This window comes from Ovis canadensis, chromosome 5 (genome assembly GCF_042477335.2).
Source record: "Ovis canadensis isolate MfBH-ARS-UI-01 breed Bighorn chromosome 5, ARS-UI_OviCan_v2, whole genome shotgun sequence".
Lineage (NCBI taxonomy): Eukaryota > Metazoa > Chordata > Mammalia > Artiodactyla > Bovidae > Ovis > Ovis canadensis.
Genome location: NC_091249.1, coordinates 55,854,795 through 55,864,227, shown reverse-complemented (window position 1 = coordinate 55,864,227; position 9,433 = coordinate 55,854,795). Strand labels below are relative to the sequence as shown.

General features: G+C 59.1%; 1 protein-coding gene across 1 annotated transcript; it reads left to right on the top strand.

Annotated features, from left to right (window-relative positions):
• Nucleotides 1-705: 705 nt before the first annotated feature.
• CIMAP1D (CIMAP1 family member D) lies at nucleotides 706-7,395 on the top strand. The gene is made up of 4 exons (XM_069592882.1): nucleotides 706-2,443; nucleotides 3,271-3,378; nucleotides 5,118-5,231; nucleotides 6,372-7,395. The coding sequence occupies exons 1-4, from the start codon at nucleotides 2,155-2,157 to the stop codon at nucleotides 6,839-6,841; spliced, it is 981 nt and encodes a 326-aa protein (XP_069448983.1). The 5' UTR covers nucleotides 706-2,154; the 3' UTR covers nucleotides 6,842-7,395.
• The last annotated feature ends 2,038 nt before the right edge of the window (nucleotides 7,396-9,433 follow it).

Genomic DNA, 9,433 nt, shown 5'->3' with positions numbered 1-9,433 from the left:
TGGGGGCCAAGTCCTGGGTCTCAAGCCCTCTTCACTCCAGGGCTGACCGAGGGAGCCTGGGTTGGGGGCCCAGAAACGGGGAGGGCTGGGTCCTTCCACCCCCTGTTTGGGCCCCAAGGCTGACCAGTTCCTGGACTCCTGAGCATCTAGCCAGTGTGGGTCCCTGAGAGGCGCCCATGGGCAGGAGGAGAAGGAGGTGGGTATTCATCCCCCATCTCCCACTTCTGTCCATGATTCTGCTAAGGAGCACATGGCTCATTGAGTGTCGGGGCGACCGATGCCTGAGGATGGAGCTGGCTGTGGGCTGATGGGCAGAAGCGAGCATCTCTGGGGAGGGGAGCAGGTGAAGGCCCCGAGGTTCCCATCCAAGGGGCAGGAAGCCGGCTGGTGTGGCCACAGGGTCGTGGACAAGGGCTGAGGGCTAGGAGTCCAGGGCAGAGGGGAGCAGGGATGAGACAGGGAAGACTTGGGTTTTATCCTTAGAATAGCATACCCGGAAAACTGAGCAGGATTTAGAACCTCGGAGAAGCCCTTGATGCCAAACTTGGCTCTAAACCTGAGTCAGAGTTCCGTGCAATCCCTACACCGCCACCGCCCCCTTCCCCTGACTCACCCTCCCTCCTTCCCCACTCTGTCTCCCATCCTGTGACCAGAGGAGGTCAGAATCCACACCTCTCATGCGATGCTAGGATAATTAAACACTGCGATGCTGGCCCAGGATGCCTGAGTCCCAAGCTAGTAACTTAGCAACTGGAACACGGTAAATGCCTCTGGCTTCACACAGACTCCAAGTCTGCAGTGCTGCCGGCCTCCTGTCCCGATGTCATTGATTCCCTGTGCTGGTTTCTTATTGATCCTTTTAAAGAGTCAGCTGTTTGGTGGTGGAGGTGGGGCTTTGTTAATTCTTTCTGCAGTTTTCTGTTTCATGCATTTCTACTTCGTTTTTAAAATCTCCCTTCATCTACCCACTTGTACTCTTACATTTTTCTAGTTTTTAAAAGTGAAATCTTAGGTCATTGATTTTAAGATCTTCTTTTCTATATTTTTATTTATTTGCTTGTCTGTGCTGGGTCTTAGTTGCGGCATGTGGAACCTAGTTTCCCGACCAGGGGTCAAACCGGGGCCCCTGCATTAGGAGTGGTGAGGCTGAGCCACTGGACCACCAGGAAGCCCCAAGATCTTTTCCAGGATAGCATTTAAGACTTGTTTTATGACCTTTGACACAGACTATAACATTTCGAATAAAAAGTTGCAAAAATTATAGAATGCATAAAAATTACCTTGTGGAATGAATTGTATGGTATGGGAATGGTCACTCAGATCACCTGTTAACACGTTGCACTGCAAAAGGGCGTGACCACACAGCAGCAAAGAAGGACGCTCTGAAGACAAGGAATGTGAATTCTGCTTGGCCAGGCTTACCTGAGCCTGGTCTCAGGGCCCGACAGGGGTTGGGGTTGGGGAGCCTTCCTGTGTCAGGGACAGAGACACTCTGTATCGCTGGCTTCTGGGAGGAGGGGGCTTCCTGGACAACCACAGCCACCCCTTGGCCCACGTGACTCCTGTCCCGGACTCAGCTCGGCCCCCTCCTATCCTGAAATGCTGCCTTCTCATCATCTCACCGCAGTGAGCACTAGTCCTGCCCTGCTCTCTGTTGCAGAACATGTAACACCTTTTAAGGTATGAAGTGCTCCTTCATACATTACTCTTATTTCCTCTTGCCTCCTGACATCAGCTCCGGGCTGTCTCTTCCTGTCATGGACCCCAGCCCAAGCAGAAACTAGTACAGAGTTGGTGTTCAGTGAGAACTTCCTAGATGAGGGAAGGAGGGGAGGAAGGAATGCTTCTTGGCCCAGAGTGGCAATCTTGGACCATCCTCGGCCTCCCCAGCTGTAGAAACAGGGCCACGCTGCCCATGACCTTGCCCGTCCCTCTTGCCACAAGGCTGTGGGTGTCCTGTTTGTGGCTCCAGCTCCCGGGAGCCTGCTCTGGCCTGGGCTGCCCAGCTCGGCTGGCTCCCTGGGGACTGGCTCTGCTGACACTGGACTCTTTCCTGGACTGTCTGGCCGCCTGGCCGACATTCGACCCTGGCCCCACTTCCAGGCCAGCGACCGCCGGCCAGCCTGATCAGGCCAGGGCCCCAGACTCCCTGCCATGGGACAAGGGGCCGTCTGTGCCGTTCGGGACCGTGTGGTTGGCCAGGGCTCTGCCAACCCCGCAGGAGCTGCCAGCATCAGGGACAGCGCCGGCACCTGTGGCCCAGAGCTGCTGCGTGGCCAAGGAGCAGACACCAGGAGCCAGGGGCATCTGCCCACCATGGGGACTCTCACCTGCGACCCCGCTCCATGGCTGACCCAAGCGCCTCTGGGCGGGCGGGCCACTGACTATCAGATCCCGGAGACCAGCCTGAGGAGGACCTGCGGGGTGGCCACCTTGGAGCACGGTAGGTGGGCGAGGGGCCCTGTGGAGGTGGGACACTTCCCTGCTCTCATCCGCCCCACCCAGATAGGGTTTGGAACGGGTGGGAGCCCAGCTGGAGGCAGGAGCTTCTGGCAAGCCCCTGCATTTTCCAGGAACTCAATTTTCCTTCCTGCAGGATGGGTGTGAGCCTGGCATTCTTGTGGGCCCCTGAATCCAGTATCGTAAAGTCAGACACCTTTCCCGGTGCTGAGTATACAGTGGGCAACAGAGCAGCAAAGGTCCTGTGGTGGGGATGGACGTTAGCAATGATAGCCGAGAAGCCTTTGCAGTGTGTTCACTGCTGATAGTGACCTTGGAGAAAAGGCAGCAAAGAGTCTGGGAGCCTGTGCAGGGGCAGGAAACGAAGAGATCTGTGGGGCAGCTGAGTCTCCTGACTCTGCCATGGACTCCGGGATCTTAGGGCCTGTTCAAGCCACAGTTCTCCATCCCTAACAAGGCAGCTGGAGTCAGACTGTGGGACTGACATTCTTGCGGAGGCCACCAAACACTGCAGCTGTGACAGTGTGTCTCCATGTCTGGGGTCAGCTCCCCAACCAGTGACCATGTGTCTCTGAGTCTGGGGTCAGACTTTCCAAGGTGCCCTGGCCCTGAAGCCCCTCCCTCCTATGACTCACAAAGCCCCTGTCACTCTCCACTCCCCCCGGCAGGGGAAGGCAGCCCCTCCTCCCCTACCCCTGTCATGGAGGTTGGCTAGGAGGCGGGTGGGGGCTCTGGGGCTGGTCCCTGGGTTCCCTCTCCATCAATCAGGGTGAGCAACCCGAGGCCGTGACCCAAGGATTCTGGTCACAGGCTCTGGGCCAGGCTTGTATGCCCTGCCTTCCACCGTGGGCTACATCAACCACGACTGCACCAGGGTAGCCGGTCCTGCCTATTCACTCTTCCGGAGGCCCAGTGAGGGTAAGGCCGGTGAGGGTGGGAGGGGAGTGGGGGGTGGACCTCCAATCTCCCACTGGAGCACTTCCTACCCCCTTAGATCCAGGCCCTCACTCATCAGGCAGGAAGCTGGGATGGTGCATGGTATCACCCCTACTGTGTGACCTCAGGGAAGCTGTTGTGCCTCTCTGGTCCATTTCTGTATGGAAGGGGAGTCCTGGGCGGTGTTCTCCTTGCTGCCTGACTCGGGAAAGCTGTGTCTCAGTTTCCCACGCTGTAAACAATGAGGGCACAGTCCTTACCAAGTTGTAGTCAAGACCAAATACACCTCGGAAGTCTGGAGAGGTTCATGGAGTGAGAATTAGGTGGTTTCAAAGTGGCTACTGCAGCGCCTGGCCTCTATCAGTAAAGAAGGGCCCGGTGTGGGGTGGCCTCCAGGTCTCCATCAGTGGGATGGGGGCTCCCGGGCCATGTGGTCCCACAGGACACAGGGAGGTGGGAGGCGGCCTTTCGTGTTTGGGCAGGAAAGGCTGGCGAGACCGCAGGCCGTGTCACTGCTGCCTGCGCCTTCACAGCGATGCCTGCAGGTGACTTCACCCCGCAATCTAGAGTACTCGGGGTCCTGAATGTGCTGGGCTAGGGGCTGGAAGGCTTTTTACTCTGCAGGGACTTTCATTCGTGTGGACAGAGGCTCCTTTGGAGGGGTGGGGCTCACAACCTCTTCCCAGCCTTCAGAATCGGCATCCACCCCAAACTCAGGAGCCTCAGAGGGCCCCAGAGGCACGTAAGGGAGTCAGTGCTGCATCTGTCACTAGGAAGGACTGAGACCTGGGTCTGTGGCCCAGAGCAACCTGGACTTCCAGGCTCTCTTCCCAGGCATAGGAGCCCAACCCGGGACAGAGGGACAGACGGAATGGGGAGTTGGGTTACTGGTGGTTAGTGTAGACTTTGTTGAGTGTCCAGAGCAGACTCTTGGAGGTGGGGGCAGGGAGCTGGGCTTTGTAGGATGAATAGGAATTTCGTCCCCTTGAGAAGAAGGGACTCCCGGCAGATCTTGCAGCACAGGCAACGGCCTTGAGGTGGGAAATGACATGAGCGGGGCTGTGCCTGTTTGTCAAGACCATGCTTCACATGTGCGCACCATGTCACATATGCATATGTACACACGGTACTTAACCCCATGAATCCGTGTCAGACCTACCACTCTCAGAGGCACATGCATTGGTACCAGAGTGGGCTTATAAACAGTGGCAGTGGCCATCACAGTAAGGGTCACGAGTATTAAGTGCAGGCACCAGACCACCCTATCCCGAGGATCATCTCCCCTTCCATCTTCGCATCCTGCTGGTGTGAGGAGGAGACTGGCCGGTTGGGAGAGCTTCCTCAGGCCCAGCTGTCAGAGGCCCGACTCAAGCCCTGGCCCCAGGCTGGTCGCATGCTAGCATACCCCAGCTCTGCAGGGCTCTCCTCCGACAGATGCTTACTCAGGACCTGGTTACTTTAACTCTACACACAACTCTTAAGTGTCCCATAGCGGGTCCCCCAAGCCGCTGACAGGTTGGAGGTTGGGGGTGGGGCACAGCTCTGATTTCAAACACATAGACAGTCAACACGATCCCATGCCCCAGGTCCGGGCAGTCGCTCCTCCATAGGCTGAGTTTCCTGCCCTTCAGGACGTGGCAGGGGCCTCAGGGTTAATGAGGGCATCGACTGGGGGCGAGGTCACTGGAGCTGCCCTCGAGACCCTGGGCTCTCCCCGCAAGCATCTCCGCAGGAGACCAGCCCTGGGCCAGTCTACTTCCTGGACTCGAAAGTCACCCGCTTCGGCCGCAGCTGCACCCCTGCCTACTCCATGCAGGGCCGGGGCAAGTCTCCCAGTGAGTATCTAATTTGAGCTGATCCCTCCCACAGGACCCTGCCCCTTCAGGGTCTCAGCGAATCTTGCGCCACCCTTCCTTTCTGCCCTACCCCCACCAATTTCTTAGATCCTCAGTGTCTTTGGATGATTAAATCCAGTAGACTTAGAAGAGGGGTCAGGGACCCTAAGAGAACCTGAACGGGTAAAGTGGGCCAGGCTAATGTGACCCAGTACATGTGTGGGCACAAACTACTCAGCCATCCATCCATCCACTCACCCATCATCCATCCACTCACCCACCCATCATCCACTCACCCACCCATCCATCCACTCACCCACCCATCTGTCTGTTCATCCATTCACCCACACTTTCATCCACGCTTCCATCCACCCACCCACCCACTCACCTACCCATCCATCCATGTACCCACTCACCCATCCAACCATCCTTCCATCCACCCATCCATCTAACCATCCATCCATCCACCCATCTGTCCACCCATCCATCCATCCATCCATCCATCAACCCATTCACCCATCCATCTAACCATCCATCCATCCATCAATCCATTCACCCATCCATCTAACCATCCATCCATCCATCCATCCGTCCACCCACTCACCCATCCATCCACAGTCTACTCATCTACAACTCCCTGAATCCATCATCTGCTCATTCACTCGTCACCTCTTCACTCACTACCCATCCTTCCGTTGACCCATCCACTCAAACATGCACTAAGCCAGCTGCTGAGCATTGAAGTAGATATGCCTCATTCTTAATTTTGTAAGACCTCAGCTCTTGGTGCTTAGATCCAGGTGGGGACCTCTCACCTCAGTGTGGCCATGTCTGGAGAGGCGGAGAGACCCACATGAGGGGGAACCTGGAAGGGCTGTGAGGGCTCTCTGTAGGAGCGTGTGGAGAAGGCATGGGGAGAAGGGGATTTTGGGGCTGTCTTGAGATGGAGAAGCAGCTCCTGGGAAGTTGGAATGGGAAACAGGAGGTATGCCCAGCAGAGGGCTGAGCTTGGACAAAGGCTGGAGGCTTGAAAGAGAAAGAGGGCAGCCAAGCTCCCGTGAACTCCATGATGCACATGGCAGGGGAGCCATGCCGGGTCTTAGAGGAGGTGAGGACTCTGTCCACTGTCCATTCTTACAGGTCTGGAGGTGACGCCCGGCCCTGGGGCTTACAGCCCAGAGAAGGTGGCCCCCATGCGCCAGCGGACGCCTCCAGCTTTCACCCTGGGCTCCCGCCTCCGCCCACGGCCCCTGAACACCTCAGCCCCTGCCCCCAACACCTACACCCTGCCCTCCCTCTGGGGCTCGCAGGTCTTTACCAAGCCCAGCAGCCCCAGCTACACCGTGGCTGGCCGCACACCCAGCGCCCGCCCCCCGCAGGACCCCGCGGAGATACCCGGCCCTGGCCAGTATGACAGCCCGGACCCCAATGCCTACCGTCAGCGCCGGCCGGCCTTCACCATGCTGGGGCGGCCCCGAGCCCCACGGCCCCCAGATGAGACACCCGGCCCCGGCAGCCACAGCCCCGAGCAGGTCACTGTGACCAAGGCCAGGGCCCCGGCATTCAGCATGGGCGTCCGCCACTCCAAGCGGCTACCACCATGGCCGTAGACACTGCACCCTGATGCCCTCATGACAGCAGGTGACAGGACGCCTGGCCCACTCCTGGGTTGAGCCTCAGTCTCCTGTGCTGTGAAGTGGAGGGGGGTAGGCAGGCAGTTGGACGGGGGAGCCTAGGAGAAGCCAGGGTGAGGGGAAGGCACCTCCTTCCTTCCTGTCTTCTGAAAGGTCCTTCTAGGCCACTGCTTTCTCCAGTCCCAGGGGCTGTGATCCCGTGGTCCCCACAGGGTGAGTCTCCTTCCAGTGTCCCAGTTTCTTCTGTCCAGGTCACAGCAGGCCAGGCCAGGCCAGGCCAGGTGGAAAAAGGGACACTCTGGCCTTCCCCAGCCACTGGCCAGACACACGGCTTCCTGTGTCCTAGAACTCAGTGTCCGCCCTCAAGGGCCTGGGTCCCCATCATGGCTCGGGTTTCTGCCTCACTTGGGCTCATCCCTGCTACTCATGGAAGGGTTGTTTGGGCCCAGATCCTGCTGGAGGCAGCCCTGCCGCCCTCCTACCTGCCCCACCCTCTAGCTGCCTGCCAATAAAATTCTGGGGCACTGGCAGCTGTCAGCATCATGGTTGCATCTGTTCACGCCACAGGAAGGAAACCTGAACACTGCTCTCAGAGCCCAGCCCCTAACTCTGCAGCCCTCTGGGCACCTGGATGGGACTGAAGAAGGGGTCCAGGACTGGAGGAGACGAGCCGTGGGGTAGGGGCTTTGAGTGGAGGGAGCCAGCCTGGTAGGCTTCTTGAAAGAAGGGACACCAAAGCTGGGCTTTGAAGGATGTATAGGAACTTGATGAAGTTGAACATTTGCCACAGTAGGCGCCTACCGTGTTCCAGGCATTGATAAGGTTGTTCTGCAGCGACTCCGGAGGCAAGTCACGTTTACAGACATTTGTCAGAGGGCATAATGGCTGCTGGTGTCCTTCCGAGGCCTGGATATGAATCCTGCCCCATGGGCTCTGTTCCTGCCACTCTTTTCCACGGACGGAAAAGAAATACGTGCATGAAGCATGTAACCAAGCCCTTGGGACCACGCCACCTTATTAACTGCAGCCCAGAAAGACCCTAACCCAGGATCTTGGGAGGGACAGACCACACTTTGACTTCCTGGAGGAGATGACCCCCAGGGCAGTGCAGCAGGAAGAGCCTAGACCTTGGAGTTGGGGGTCAGCTCTCTCCTACTTGGCCCCTCTTCCCCAGCCTGGGTGCCAAACCTCAACACACACCCTTCACCAGACTAGGTGGACACATGCCAGGAGCCCCTCTACACACACCTGTTTACACACTGGGACCCCTACACACACACCTGTGTACACACCAGGACCCCTACACACACAACGGTAAACATACCAGGATCCCCCAACACACACCTGGACGGGGACCCAGACTCCCTCCTCTCTCACACACACAGACACACACACACACAGTCACATCCGCACAGAATATACACACAATGCAACTCTCACACAGTCCACTAGTCTGTAAGTCTGTAGTCCGCAACAGAGACACAGCACAGAGCCCAGGTGGGGGCTGCAGACCCCAACAAACGTCCTCCGACCCCCTCACTGACCCAGGGCCACGCCCCTCCCAGGCCGCGGGAGCACAATAGTTCTCCCGGCTGGAGGCTCAGGCCTCCCGCCGCACCCCCGCCCCCGCCCCGCCCCGTTCGCCGGCCAATCACGGCCGCGCGCGCGCGAGCCTCCGGCCCGCATCCCCAGCCTCCTCCCCCGGCCCGCGGGCGGCTGCCGAGCGGTGATCTCACCACTCTAATTTATCGATCCGGTCTCGCGCGGCCTCACCACTCCTTTGCTTCCATCCCCACCGGGTCCGGCTCCGGCCCCCTCCCTTTGTTTCCCGGCAGCCGGCCCAGCACGGGGCGGGGCTGGAGAGGCCGGGGGGACCGGCCAGCCCCCGTCCTGGAGGCTGGGTCCTGGGATTCTGTGGGGTGGACGCTGGAAGCGGCTCGGCAGAAACGCAGCAGGAGGAGCCCGTGACCCTCTGGTCCGCTCCCCCGGCTTACAGCCGGGGAAACTGAGGCCCAGGGCGAGGCCGCGTAGCGGGGACTCGGCTCGCTCGGACGCAGCCAGCCGGACTGGGTCCAAGTGTGCGCTGTGTGCCCCAGAGCACACCCCTTCCCCTCGCTGATCTCAGGTTCCCAGTTACAAAATCTAGCAGGGCCTGATTTTCAAGTACCTCCTCCGTCAGCAGCCGTGGGAAGGGAGGGGGACGACCTGGGGGTCCGGGGCGCTCTCCTGCCTTGACTGAGCCTCCATTCCTCTCCAGACCTCAATTTCCTCCTTTCGAAAAGAGAAGAAAGGAGATTTCTGTTCCTCCCACCTCCGTCCTTTTAGGAACTTGGGGGACCTGTGGGGGGCTAAGTAAGGGGCCACCGCCCGGGTGCTGGGTTCGAAACCTCGCTCCCTCCCAGGCTGCAGACCCCGATTTAGCCCCGTGCCTCCGGCGGGCCTCAGTTTCTCGTCTCCCCGCCGGGCACCGGGGCGCCGAGGGCCGGTGGTCCCAGGGGCGCAGCCCCCCGCGGCTGCGCGCTGGGCCGGACGGATGACATCACCGGGCCGGGGGCGGGGAGCGAACGC

Excerpts from the sequence above, each read along its gene's own strand:
- CIMAP1D (XM_069592882.1), top strand. The coding sequence starts at position 2,155 with ATGGGACAAGGGGCCGTCTGTGCCGTTCGGGACCGTGTGGTTGGCCAG. Across the intron at positions 3,379-5,117 it reads CTTCCGGAGGCCCAGTGAGG|CATCTCCGCAGGAGACCAGC; the intron begins GTAAGGCCGGTG and ends TCTCCCCGCAAG. Across the intron at positions 5,232-6,371 it reads GGGCCGGGGCAAGTCTCCCA|GTCTGGAGGTGACGCCCGGC; the intron begins GTGAGTATCTAA and ends CCATTCTTACAG.